The 14,220-nt window shown below is 41.0% G+C and overlaps 1 protein-coding gene across 3 annotated transcripts in view; it reads left to right on the top strand.

Annotated features, from left to right (window-relative positions):
- The first annotated feature begins 640 nt into the window (after positions 1 to 640).
- Positions 641 to 14,220, top strand: part of TET1 (tet methylcytosine dioxygenase 1) — a 177,605-nt gene continuing 164,025 nt past the window's right edge. Inside the window, exons 1-3 of one of the 3 annotated variants that reach the window (XM_069071481.1) lie at positions 641 to 1,786; positions 4,714 to 4,809; positions 9,798 to 11,549. In XM_069071481.1, coding sequence (XP_068927582.1) covers positions 9,921 to 11,549 — 1,629 coding nt within the window. In that variant the 5' untranslated portion in view covers positions 641 to 1,786; positions 4,714 to 4,809; positions 9,798 to 9,920. The other 2 variants (XM_069071480.1, XM_069071482.1) reach the window with 2 other exon arrangements.

Here is a 14,220-nt window from a genome sequence, read left to right as displayed (position 1 = left end):
CTACTTTGTGCCAACTGCTTTGCAAATATTACCTCACTTAATCATCCAGACAGCCCTGAGAAATGGGAACCATTATGATCTCCACTTTATAGGTAAGAAAACAGACAAAAGGGGCGGCCAGGTAGCACAGTGAGTAAGAGCACTGGCTCCAGTGTCAGGATGACCTTGGAATCGAATCGGGGCTCAGACACTTAGCACCCACCCAGAAACACCTGGCTGTGAAACCTTGAGCAAGTTACTTAACCCCAATTGCTTAGGGGCGGCCAGGTGGTTCAGTGAGTAAGAGCACCGGCTCCAGTGTCCCGAGGTGTAACCTTGAGCAAGTTATTTAACCCTGATTGCTTAAAAAAAAAAAAAGAAAACAGACACTGACTGAGTGACTGGAAGTGACTGGAACAGAGACATATAGCTAATAAGAGTGGTATACAGGGAAGACTAGCACCTCTGGTGTGAGTGCTTGCTGAGGAGTCCTTTTTTAGGCCTGCTTATCCACCTTTGGTATCCACCTGTGACCCAATTCTCACCTTTGGCTGTAGCATGCACAGTGGCCACACACAGGTAAAACTGAATCCTGGGCCATCAACAATCATCTTGACTTTTGTCCTGCCACTGTACTTTGACGACACTGGAAGAGAGAGTGAGGCTGACAACTTTCTGCAACTCTGCCTCATTTAAATCTAATTCACACAGAAGTCAATGTCATTGATCCTCTTCAAAAATGAAGGGCCAACAAGTTTATGAGGCTGGATTTGAACTCAGGTCTTCCTGACCCCAGGCCCAGCACTCAATCCACTGTGCCATGGAGTTGCTTCTGAGGTGAAAAAAGGGATATTGATAGGGCAGCTAGATAGTTGCAACAGCAAGTGGATAGAGCACCAACCCTGGAGTCAGGAGGATCCAGATCAGAAGATTCAGTTTCAGACACTTACTAGCTGTGTGACCCTGGTTAAGTCACTTAACCCTGATTGACTCCAAAAAAGGGAAGAAAAAAAAATGTTGATCACTTTTGTAGCCAGTGATAAATAATACTTCCCTATTATGGCACCCTTTTACAGCATCCAGATCTTAGAATCTGAGACCCAGAAGGGACCTCAAGGGTGATTTAATCCAATTAACACCTGTACTTCTATGGGATCATGCCTGACCTGCGAAGGAGGGACTATAAGCCCCTTGTGGATAAATTTCATTGGCTTTCTCCCTCTTTTGCCTGCTCTTTTCTTATATTTTAAGTTAAAACTAGCCCATTTTTGGATCCCTAACTTATATCTTCTCCGCTTCTAGCTGCCCATGAGTGCCTAGCGGGAAAGGTAACCCATTGACAAACCCCTCACGTTTTAGTCTTATCTCTCTCCTTCCCCTCTACAGCACCCCAGTCTCCCCTGCACCCGCCCCTGCCCCAAGTCTGGGGGGCGGGCAGGGGAAAGAATCCTCCTCCAAATTGGGGAAATCCACCTCGTGTTTTGTTTCTTGCTTCATAGAGCTGAGTCCAGCGAGAGCAGAGCTGGAGCTTCACTGCCAGAGGTCTGTCCAGGGGAGACACTGCTTCTTCAAAGTGCTGACCTTCCGGGGAGAAGCAGCAACTGCAGCCCATTCTGCTCCCCTCTTGAGTTGTGAGCACAAACTTTTGCCCTCTCGCCCCTTTTAGTCTCTGTTCAGCCTGCCTGGGACTCCCAATTCTGCTTTTAAGTCATGCAACTCTGCTTGTCTTTCCTGTGTGGATAGTACAGCCATCAACCCTGGGGTCTCCCTCCCTTGCAAGCGCCAGATTGACAATGCTTGGAGCCTGGTACGTATTTGTGCAAGGGCTTTGCGGGACCCTCTTGGGGTTGGAGGCGCCGAATCTGAGTCCTCTGCAGGACACACTAAACTATCCCCCAGTGTTCACTTGGGAGATTGGTACAGTACTTTTTCTCTGCAATGAGAGAGTTCGAAAATTTGTACTGGGAAGCCCGTGCTGAGTAGAGAGCTTGGGGTCACTTACTGCCCCAGTCTTTAACCGGATACGTTAAACTACTGCCCCCGGAGAGAAGTGGGGTGAGGGTAGATTTGTAATAGCGCTTTACCCCAGACCTGGGCTCAGGCTCTGACGTGGAGTTTTTCAGGGCAAAGCAGCCAGGACCGGAGTGGGGGTGGGGTGGGAGGTAGGAGACCCGAAAACTGGGGAGTGGTGGAGGTGGGGAATTCCTGACTCTGGGGCTGGACTTGTGTTGGCTAAAGCTGTTTGGGGAGTTTTGGGAAAACCATGGGAGGAGTAGAAGGCGCCCTTGTGTCAAGGCCGGGGAGGGGGGTTTATTCCCCGGAGAGTCTTTCCACCCCCCTTCTTGTCCTTCGACTCGGAGTGCTGGGTAAGCCAATGGGAAGGTGTGAGGTGTACTCCCAATTCTCTCTCTGTCTCTCTCTCTCTGTCTGTCTGTCTGTCTCTCTCTCTCTCTCTCTCTCTCTCTCTGTCTCTGTCTCTCTGTCTCTGTCTCTCTCTGTCTCTCTCTCTGTCTCTGTCTGTCTGTCTGTCTGTCTCTCTCTGTCTCTCTGTCTCTGTCTGTCTGTCTGTCTGTCTCTGTCTCTCTGTCTGTCTCTGTCTCTCTGTCTCTGTCTCTCTGTCTCTGTCTCTCTGTCTGTCTCTCTGTCTCTCTCTGTCTCTCTGTCTCTCTGTCTCTGTCTCTCTCTCTCTCTCTCTCTCTCTCTCTCTCTCTCTCTCTCTCTCCCCCTCTGTCTCTCTCTCTCTCCTTCCCTCCCATTCCCCCTCCCCTTCTTCTCTTTCTACCTCTGCCCTTTTTCTTTCTATCTCGGTTTCTGTCTCTCGATGGTAAACAATACCTTTTCGCCGGGAGAACTCACTACTTTCTTGGCCTTGGTTCCCAGCCTCGCTGGCTGCTCAGTGCTTGCCACGGGAACTTAGCCCGAGGGAGGACCCTCTCCCTTCTCCCCAGCTCCTGACCCTTCTCCGCTGGTATGGCAAGAAAGAGGGAGTAGCTACCGACCAGCTGGAAAACCCAACTCCCTAATTCCCCTCCCCCATACCTTTCAAGATTTACAAGACCTCTGGATGAGGGGGTGCAGGGTGTCTCCTCAACCTGCGGGAGTTCCCTGTGGCATTTAGAGGACGCTGGGGTTTGGGATGCTGGAACGTTCGGGAGGGCCAAGAGGTTCTTCTAGCAGTCGATGAGCGGAAAGGGCCCTGGTGGTACTGTGACCGGAAGGCGCCCCGCCACCTTCAAAAGGGCCCCCTGAGCGCGTTTCACCTTGCTTTCCCCACCCCCACACCCGCGCCCCCACCTTCTCCTTGGAGAAATGCTTGTTGGTCGACCAAGCCACTCCTGCTCCAGAGGGGCGGGGGCTATCAGGAGCGAAGGAGTTTGCTGGGCCAGTCTTGCAAGGATCTTAAGGGAGAGTAAGCATTGGTTTTAGGTCAGGCTTTTTTGTATAGAAAGGAAGTTGACTTTAGCATATGTGAGGTATAACTAACCTTATGTCAGAATGATGGTTTTAAAAACTGTCTTCCTTAGGACCTAGGTCCTAAGCTGCGTGTGGCAGCTCTGTCACTCTATAGAATCTGCCCAACTAATATCGGATCCCTAGATTTTGAAGAGGACAAGTAGATGCCAGGGGAAGGGTAGGCTCTAGGTGACTGGGATTTGGTCTTATTCGTGTTGCACGTGTGACTGGGAAATGGATAAGCGGGAGAGTGAAGGAATTAGCCTTAATGTCATTCAGGACTAGTAATGTGGAAGGTGCAAAATCATTTGGTTGTAGGTAATTTGATTTCTGGTTCTCTGACCCCTCCCTCTTGGGATAATTTAGGTTTTCCCTGGATGATATAAGCAATAGAACTACATACCTAGGATTCTGACAGATGGGATTTACCAGGACGGCAGGCAATAGTAATCTTTCCAAATGAAAGAGGGAGTCAAAATAGGGAATATATGGAAGTTTCAGCAAAAATTAAACTGTAAATAAAGCTTAAAGTTAAGCTTCTCTAAGAGAAGTGACTAAGAAGAATGACCCAGGGATGTGGAAATCTTTTAAATATACACTGGTTGTTCTTTCCCCTCCCTCAATTTAACTGTCTCCAACAAATCACTTATTTCCCCCATTTTCTCCATTTGGGGAAGTAATGTGAACTTAAGGAATGAGGTCCTTGAATAAATGTCCTGGAAGTACTTGAGGTTTTTCAGGCCAGGGAATCTAGGCAATACAAAATATTTCTGTTGCTGTTTGCTGCAAGTCACCCTTGCTTTTTTGTATAAGTATTAGAGTCTACTGCTTAGGACCATGGGAGGGCACATAGCACCAGAGCCTGGGGGACTTTGAGGAGGCAGCTGTTTTGCTCCGTTGTGGTCGGTGTGGCCAGTGTGGCCAGATGAGTAGCCTCATCAGTTTGTTGTTTCTTCTTTTACCATCGATTTTTCCTTCAATTCTCCCTCTTCACATTCATCCCCCTCCCCCAAATATTGGCCACATTAGGGACAATTTCATTAGAAATGAAATTGATGGGGCATATTAAATAATTCCCTAGAGTTGGGGCAAGTATATTTTAAAGCATATAGATGATTTTTGACCACAGTTTTCAGTGGGCTGCACATATGAAAACATGTAATAATAGCTAATATTCTTAGAGAACTCTTAAGGTCTGTCAAGCAATATATATATATATATATAATTTGATCCTCACAACAGCCCTATTAGGTGGATGCTATTATTATTCTCATTTTACAGGCATGGAAATTGAGGCTGGGAGAATAAATGACAAGTTAGAACCCAGCTCCTCCTGACTCCCAAGGCCAGCACTCTATCCACTACAACACAACAAAGGTAATATTTGAAAATTGGTTGTGTTTTCTCTATTAGTAGTTAGGAATGAAAGGGAGCATTTTTTAAAAAATTAGGCCAAATATATAATGATAATGAGACTTTGTAATCTTAGCTAATTTTATCACTGCCAAGTATATAGGTTACTAAGAAAAAAAATGAGCAAAACAAAACAAGTACTTGTAAAATCCTTCTGTCCTCAAAACTATTTTATTTTAGTCAAAACTTTTGAATTCAAGCCAACATCCTACCAGCAGTAATCTTTGCTTGAATTCTTCTCCCTAGGTGACAATTTAGCATTTTTTTTAAGAACTAACCACAGCATTTAGCCTTAGTGTAGGGCACCTTTAGGACCCCTCCTGGAATTACCTCTATTCTTTGTCCTTTGTTTCTTCTCTTCCTTCCTCAACAACCTTTATTTGTCTCTCCCCTCCCCCAGACTCCAGTGTCAGTGTTATCTCTTTTCCTGCATGCCTTTTTTCTTTCTCTTTCTACCTTTATTCTTTTTGCTTTCTGGTGCTGATTACTTTTGGATTCTTTTGGTCTTATTTCTGTTCTTTCCCCTCTTCCCTTCTGCTTGTTTGTCTGTGGGACTTCTGTGCCTGTTTGAGTATCTTCCCCCTCAATTTCCCTGCCCCTCCATGCCTTGTGTTTTTTTAAATCATTCTTGCCCCATTTTTGACTTCTCTCTCCCACTGTCCCAGTCCCCCAGTTCTCATTTTCTATGCCTTTATTTCTCCCTTTTGGGCCTTTCTTTGCTCTCTGCAGGGCATCGGTGGAGTTTTACATATGGAAGGGGCCTCTGATTAAATCTAATAGTATTCTAGTCAGTTTCACTGAAGAGTCTTCCCATGTGTTCAGGGCTCTTGCGCTTCCTGCAGTAAGAAACTATCGAGGAATAGTCATTTTGTGCACTCCCTCTCCTGCTTTAGACATGGGTAGAGCTGTAGGAGGGACTATGAATAGGGTGCTTCTTTACTTGAAGGGCCTTTTCAAGTCAGTTCCTCTCTGTCAAGTGCAGAAGCTTTTACCCACTGAGGGACTGAATGGGGAAACCATGAAATCTTGGTCAGTTTCCTTTTGCAGCTGGGTTGTGCAAAATGCTATTTGCACTGTTTGGCTGCTGCTGGCAGCAGGCAGGATTGCAGGCTAATTTGAAATTGACCTGCGGGATAGCTGGTTACATCAGTTCAGCCACATCCTGCTCAGGGGATTTGGGGTATCATAGAGGGAGGAGATGTAGGCTGAGGGGGGGGGGAAGGGAGATGGATGGGGGAGAGAAGAGGAATGAATATATGTTTGACTTGTTCTGGCACAGGCCTGCTGAAGTAGCTATTTCAACCATTTCAAAATGATACAGTCTTAGAAAGTCACTCTTTTGTTTTCCTGGCAGGTGGGCTATTGCAGTCATTCTAAGGAATAAAGCATGGAAAGGAATCTAATTTGTCAATAAAATGAGATAACAGAGAGAAATGTTATATTTTGATCCTGTTTGCTGAGACATGGCTTTAACAATTTTGACCACTTTTCAATGTAACTAAATTCTTTGTTTCGAAATCTTAGAGTCCAAGTGTGAATCTTGTTCTTTCTGGTTCTGTTGTCTTTCCCCTTCATTCTGGCCTCTGTTTCTCAATTTCTCTTTTCTAATATCCTTTCCCTCTCCCATAAATCATTATTGTCCCTCTCTGTGGTGTCCCAGACATAGATTTTTGTTAAATTAAAAAACATTTTACTTTAAAAATAGTTAAAATTTATCTCAGAGGATTGGGATACTCTTGGGTGGAATAAAATATTACAACCTACATCTGTTTTTCAGCCATAATTTTAGGATCTCTGCTTGGGACATTCTCTCTTCTCTTGGTTATATGAAGATCTCACTCCTGGTTCTCTATCTATTCTTGGAAATATACATTAGAGCAGAATAAAACTGACATGTATTTTAAAATGTGGGATTATAATGTGGATTTTGTATATGTATTTTGAAATGTGGAATATAATCAGAAGACATAGATAGGTTGGCATTGTGGATAAGAGAACCAGCCTGGAACCCAGGAGGATTTGGGTTCAGATTTCATCTCTGATACTTAACTGCCTGTTTGACACTGAGCAAATTCCTTAACTCCTCAGTGTTCTAGTAGACTCTAAAAATCACAGGTTGCAGAAAAGGTGCTGTTCTGAATTGAGAGTTTTCTTTCCTGGGAGTTCCTATGCCAATGAAATCACAGGTCCTTTTCCTATTCCTGTAATCAGTCATGGCAAATGAAAATGTGATTTTTAGTGATAAGTCCACAAGATAAATATGAATTTAATCAATAGAAGTTGAAAAAATTATGAAGCCAATTAAAATAATTTCACATTTTGAAGAATGCTTCATCATATGCTGGCATATTTTAAACTAGCTACTTGATCACCTGATACTAATTTAAACATTCTGGGCTTGTTAAGGAAGGATTCAGTTCTCTGGACAACTTAATCACAAAATAAAAAAGGAGACATTTCATCAATGCTAAGGGTGGCAAAGTTAGGGTCTTGTAGTAGGAGGTGGATTTTTTGTTTTTGTTTTGTTTTTTATTCCTTGGTTGGGTGGTACCCAATGGTCTGTTCCCTGTGGTTGGTTTTTTCAGGGGTCATTGCCCTCTTTCATGAGCTCATAAAAAGGCTGTTACAATTTAAAGAGGCCATATCTTCCCATTCCATGCTGATCATGCCTTTTTGTTTTCTTTGGAAGGTGTCTTTTTGGAGATGGGGTTTGAACAGTAAACATTACTTTAATTATAACTCCTAATTTCTAAAGTGCTTTGGTTTTCAAAACCAAAAAAGGAGTGAAGAAGCTGTTTATTTTATAGGCTGGTTTTAGAATTAGACTCTAAATGACATCTGCATATTTTACTTTGTTGAAATAAGGATTTTCATCTCAAACATAATTGGACCATCTAAATCATATACTCCTAAAGATATAAGCAACTTTATACAAAAGAAAAAGTGTATTTATAAAAATATTGCTGAATTTCCTGAGCTTGGAAATAGGTTTTCCATTGCTCTAGTAATGCTGATATAAAAAGCTGTGTTAATGGTCTTTGGAGGAAGTGGCATACATCTCTTCTCAGCCAAAGAGTTACTGCTAGCCAAGTTTGAAAAAAAAAAAGAATTAAAGAAAAGAAAATGAGTTAAAGTTTAAATCTGCCAAGAATTCATTTGAAGTCTTCCCTTATATTCAGCAGAAATTTATTGAAATATTTTGCTTTTTGTGGTTAAAGTTATCACTGTGTATTTGGAAAGTTACAAAATATGCAATACATAGAATTTAAATGTTGTGTTCTGCCATTTCTTAATTATCTTGGTGATTAAAGGCATTAAGTTAGAACTGAGTTGAAGGGAGTCATATCTCTGCTTTGAATGATATCCCTGAGCCCTAGATTGATAATTGTTTTTCCTTTTTCAAACTACTTGCAGTTACTTAATGTAACTGCAGTGTAACATGTTTCACACACACACACACACACACACACACACACACACACACACCCCATGGAATATAAATTTCTTGAGGGCAAGAACTATTTTTTTAAAAGCCTCAACACTTTCCACAGTTCCTTGCCCCCTATTAGGTACTAAATGTTTGTTGAATTAAATTTGTGTAGTAGTTGGACTGGTGAGGTTCAAGCAAGTCTGTCTGAAGGCAGAAATTCTCAATATTCCTCTCTTTATTTTCTGTTGTTACATTTAAAAAAGGACTAGAAGTCTTATTTTTCCTTTTAAACACACCTCTTGCTTGCTCATAATTTGGTTTATGTTATAGAGACTCGAAGCAACCTTTGGTATTGGTCCTGCTGTGTAATAATTAAGGCTGCTATGGTGGTACTGCACCATTACACTTCCTATAATCAGAACCCTTTCCATTTATATTCTCTCCCACTTTTTTTTTCTTTCTTTCTTCTTTCTTTTTGGAGGGGGGAGGGCAGGTCAATTGAGGTTAAATGACTTGCCCAAGGTCACAGGGACCCGTAAGTGTTAAGTGTCTGAGGCTGGATTGGAACTCAGGTCCCAGGATTGGTGCTCTATTCACTGTGCCACCTACCCACCCCCTCTTTTTCTTTCTTTTTCACTCATTCTTTTTTAGTGTCTTTTTGAAATGATGAACTTGACAATCATCAACAAACTTCACAATATGCTAAGAAAGACCAATAAAAAAAAAAGAGTACTATATATGATACCTTCACTCATTCTCTCAATTACTTATTTAACATCCATCTTACTTCCCTTTGTCTACCACCTGACCCTCAAGAAGAGGCTTGAATGTAGTTTATGCCTGACTTTTCAAAACACTAACTTTAGTGACTCATGGGGATTTAGGAACCCCTGTCAAGTGTCGTGTTGTGCTATTTTGATAGGATCTCTAGGGGGCAAGAGTTTCTCAGTTTGTAGAAGACTTCTCTGAGTCTGTTCAGTTTAACTGAGTCAAGTTAGCCGATTTTGATGTTTTTCGCCTGAGTGAAACTCCAGTGAAGAAACAGAATAGGAAGCAACTTCTAAAGTGTCTCAGTCTTTAAAGACTGGGATGATACTTAATTTCACAGGGTTCTGAGAGTTTAAAATGTGGACAAATTGGAAAATTGTGTTTTTTTCATGTAGAGAGAAAAATACTCAAACTTATCCAAATAATTTTACAAACTTAATTCAACAAGTATTTGGGATGGTGCTTACTTAGTGCTAGTGATGTAGAGAAAAAAAATTAAACAGTCCCTGCTTATTGAATGAGGTAGGCATGCAACAAGTAACAAGGAGAACTATACTATATAACAAAGTTTAAGATACACTTTAGAGATGAACACCTTTAACCTTGTCACATAGTTTTTTTTCATTTTTACTAAGTATGTTCTGTTCCTTTTAGTTAAGAATTGCTAGCTAACTGAATAAAGGCATTGAGTTCTATATTAACAGATGACAAAGGGGAAAAAAGAACTCATTCTTAATTTTCTTTGTTATTTCAGATCCAAATACTGCTATGACAGAGCTCAACCATGGAACAACCACATTTTCAGTTGAAGTGAGACTTTTGGAAAGGTCCATGAATTTGTACCCCACCCCTTTCCATTTTCCTCTCCTTGTTAGTTATGTCTCGCTCTGGCCATGGGAGATCTTCCAAATTAGTCAGAAAGGAAGATCTAAGCAAAACGAAAACCAGCCAACTAAATAAGACATCCAAGGTTATGACCAAAAAGGTGACGTTGGTAAAAGCTCTGAATGCTGGGAAATTAAAACAGCTGATGCAAGAAAGAAATAATGTTAAGAAAAAGTCAAAAACAAAACTACCTGTGCCAGTAAGAAGTCTTCTGACAAGAGCTGGAGCTGCTCGAAGGAGTCTGGATCAAACTGATGTCCTTTTCCAGAATCCAGAGTCCTTATCCTGCAATGGCTTTACAATGTCTCTTCGAAGCACCTCTCTAATTCAACGCCTCTCCCGACCACCAGTGGTTGTTAGCAGACCTGAGAAAATTCCATCTTCTAAGACTTTGGAAAAGGAAGACAAATGCAAATATAGGATCCTTGAAGAGTCCAAAGAGCACATAGTAGAAATTGAAAAAGAGACAGATCAGTCACAAGAAAGTTTAAGCTCTCTTGATAAAGAGAATCCAATAGTTGTTACTTCTCATGCCTCCCCAAGCAAAGATAATGGACAAGAAAATATCCCTTTTAATGAAGATGCCACTTGGTTCCAACATGTAGAAGATCCTATTAAAAGTATTCCTTGTCATAGCAGCCTACTAACTCAAATTTCTGAGGCTTCAGAAGAGAACTGTAAGTGTGAAGGCCTGTTTCTTGAAAAGTTATTCAATGATTCAAGAGACCCTGTTCAAGCCCTTGCCCAAGACCCAATACCTATTCCTTTATTTAAAAACGTTGCCCATGTAGTGACCTCTAAATCAAGTCCCAACATGTGGTTAGAAGATTCGGACTCCAGAGCAAAATTTCTCAAACTGGCTGACTCTTATTTGGAGCCAACGAAGGAGGAACCTGATTCATATCAACCCTCCTGTTATAAAAGCAAATCTGAACTGGATCTCCAAAATATAATGGTGCCTAGTGGGCCCATTTTTCCTACCTCTTTAGCAGATTACCTCTTAGTAGGATCAGACCAGCAAGAGGCCACTCATGGTTCTTTAGACCAACCTGTGACCCAAAGCACTGCTTCAGACCTGCTAGAGGCCCATGGTGCTATGCAAACTTTGACTTTGGACTCAGGTCAGATTGCTAGTTCATTACCAAACTTTGAGAAAAGTCTGGTTGTTGCCACAACAGATATAGCTGGTCAAGAGATGCATAAACCATATGATACTTGCTTGCTTTCGGAATTGCAATCCAGCAATCATAATTTCACAATAGTCCCTAAGAATGAACTAAACAAAGAATCAAACCCTTTTTCAGAAGACCCCAAATTGGCACCAAGTGATCCTGGCCAATTGGATGAAGAGAGCCTCCAGATCAGTACAACTAATGTGATTTCTGTATCCATGGCATTTTCCAGTACCACCTCTTACTCTGGTCCTTTCTCCTACACTACTTTGCTCCCTACTTTAGAGAAGAAGAAACGAAAGCGATGTGGAATTTGTGAACCTTGCCAACAGAAGGTGAATTGTGGTGAATGTATTTACTGTAAAAAACGAAAATATAGCCACCAAGTCTGTAAGATGAGAAAATGTGAGGAGCTGAAAAAGAAGCCAATGGTCATAGTGCCTTTTGAGGTAAGAAAGGATTCTGGGGCTGGGAGATCCACCTAGGTAGATCCAAGAGTCATCAAAAGGAAATTCATGCTTAGATAGTACAACACCATCATTCACCACCACCCTCCCCATTAATTAAAGGTTGCTTTGAAATTACACCTTTGTGAACCAAACAACAACATTTTGTACACAGAGATCTACCTCTGCAGGAAATCATAGGAAACAAGAACTTCATTTTCCTCCAGAGAATTTCAGGTCAGTTCAATAAACATTTATTAAGCACCTCTAATATGCCAGGCACATGTTAGATGCTGGGGAAAGACAAAATGAGAAACGGTCTCTTAGAGCAGTTAAAGTGGCACAGTGGACAGAGACTTACTAGCAATATGACCCTGGGCAAGTCACTTAACTCTGCCTATAAAAAAAAGAAACAATCCTCACCCTCAAGAAGTTAACATTATATTTGGGAAGGAGCAACATAGATAAATAAATAGTAATTGGGGAGGGCACTAATACCTGATGGAATCAGGAGTGGCCTCTTGTAGGAAGTAGCATTTGGGCTAAGTCTTGAAGAGAGGTAGGGGTTTAAGTTCCTTGTAAGATAGGACTTCTGTGCAAAGTCATGGAGGTAGGAGATGGGATTTTGTATATGTGATAAAAAAAAAAAGTCAGACTGGTAGTATTATGGAGTAGATGAGAAAGTTGAGAAAGTTGTATGAAATGCAATTTTTAAAACTCTTGTTTTTTAGAAAATCTACTTGTTTTTAAAAATTTTTTTATTAAAAGAAAACTGATGACAAATTTACTTACAAGCAGTATAACAAAGTAATTATTGATTTTAATTTTATCTTTAGCTAAGTGATACAGAGAAGAATATTGTAGGGACTGTTTTTCTCTTAAACTAAAACATAATTTGGGGGTGGGGGAGAGAAGGTTGTAGAAGGTAGAAGGATGCCAGGAGCATATATGTCTCTGTTATTTTTCTTAGTATTTTGTAGTAGTGGCATCATGTGCTATTATCCTCTTGTCTTAAATCCCAGTAGACTAACTAGATAATTTAATACTTTTAACATGTTTGGTTGTAACTCCTTGGAACTCAAAATTCCTACCAAAATATGGTGGGGTTTTTTCTTTTTGTGTGAAAAAGTATAATGATGAGGGACAGCTAGGCATGCTGTGAATGGAGTCAGGGCCTGGAGTCAGGAACACCAAGTTCAAATCAGGCCTCAGACACTAGCTGTATGACCCTGGGCAAGTCACTTAAGCCTGTTTGCCTCAGTTTCCTCATCTGCGAAATTAACTGGAGTAGGAAATGGTAAACCACTGGGGTATCTTTGCCAAGAAAACCCCAAATGGGACCACAAATTGCTGAACACAACTGAAAAGCCTGGACAACAACAAATAATGCTGAGTCTTCAAGTCACCTTCCATATTTAGATAACTCATTTACAGTAGTTTTCTATTCCATTTTTATTTATGTAGAGCAATGCTATCAAGCTCAAATAGAAATGGAGGCCACTAAATAATACAGAATTCCTACAGGCTGCAGATAGACCTAGAAAACCATATGTTAACATTATCTATGTTCAATTGTATTTGAATTTTGTTGTTGTTGTTTAAATGTTTCCCAATTGCATTTTAAATCTTGTTGGGCTGCACTAGGGAGTATTTCTGGCAGTATGCCTAAAGATTCAGTGTGTTAAACACCTCTGGTGTAGAGTACCGGTGCTTTTAGATAACACTTCTACAAAGTAGTATGTGCATTGACATTTTGTAGATCAGTGGTTTTTTTCTCCTTGATTTATATTATCATTTCAGATATGATACCATCAGCATTTATTAAGCACATATAAGACACTCCTCCTAGGCACAGGGGCATTGGGCATATAAAAACAAACTGTAAAAACAATCCCTGCTTCTCTCAGAGAATTTACTTTCTTTTAGGTCTATAACTTGTAGATATATGTGTGTGAGTGTATATATGTGTGTGTGTGTATGTGTATGAGGTATATACACATACACATATGTGTATGTACGAATATATACACGTGTGTATGTACATAGATGTATATACACATGCTGATTTGTTGTTCAGTTGTTTCAGTCATGTCTGACTCTCCGTGACCCCTTTTGGGGGTTTTCTTGGCAAAGATACGGGAGTGGTTTGTCATGTCCTTTTCCAGCTCATTTTGCAGATTTTGCAGACTGAGGCAAAAAAACGGCTATTTGCCCTGGGTCAAACAGCTAGTAAGTGTCTGAGGCCAGATTTGAGCTCAGAAAGATGAGTCTTCCTGAGTTCAGGCCCACTCTATCTACTGTGCCATCTAGCTGCACACACACACACACACACACACATACATACATATATATGATTTTTTAAATATAAGTTTATATTGATACTTTCTGTTTCCGTTGAAGTTATTTATGCCATGGTTCCTCTCTGTACCAAACTATTCTTTCTAACAAAAAAGAGGTAAGACAAAACAACCAATAGAATATCTGGCAGTTTATGTCATTCTGTTCCCAGAGTCCCTTATCTCTTCTCAAAGGAAAGAGGTATATTTCATTGCCTGTTCTGATCCATGACTGGTCATTACAATTACTCACATTTGTACCTCCTTTTAGTGATCTTTTTCATTTGTGCTATTATAGTCATCATGTATATTGTTTTCCTGGTTCTGCTAACTTCACT

This window comes from Petaurus breviceps, unplaced genomic scaffold (assembly GCF_028583685.1).
Source record: "Petaurus breviceps papuanus isolate PSGF00001 unplaced genomic scaffold, PetGlider_PUasm1.0 90825, whole genome shotgun sequence".
NCBI classification, from domain to species: Eukaryota; Metazoa; Chordata; class Mammalia; order Diprotodontia; family Petauridae; genus Petaurus; species Petaurus breviceps.
Note: the sequence above shows the minus strand (reverse complement) of the source record. Positions and strands in the feature narration are given on the sequence as shown.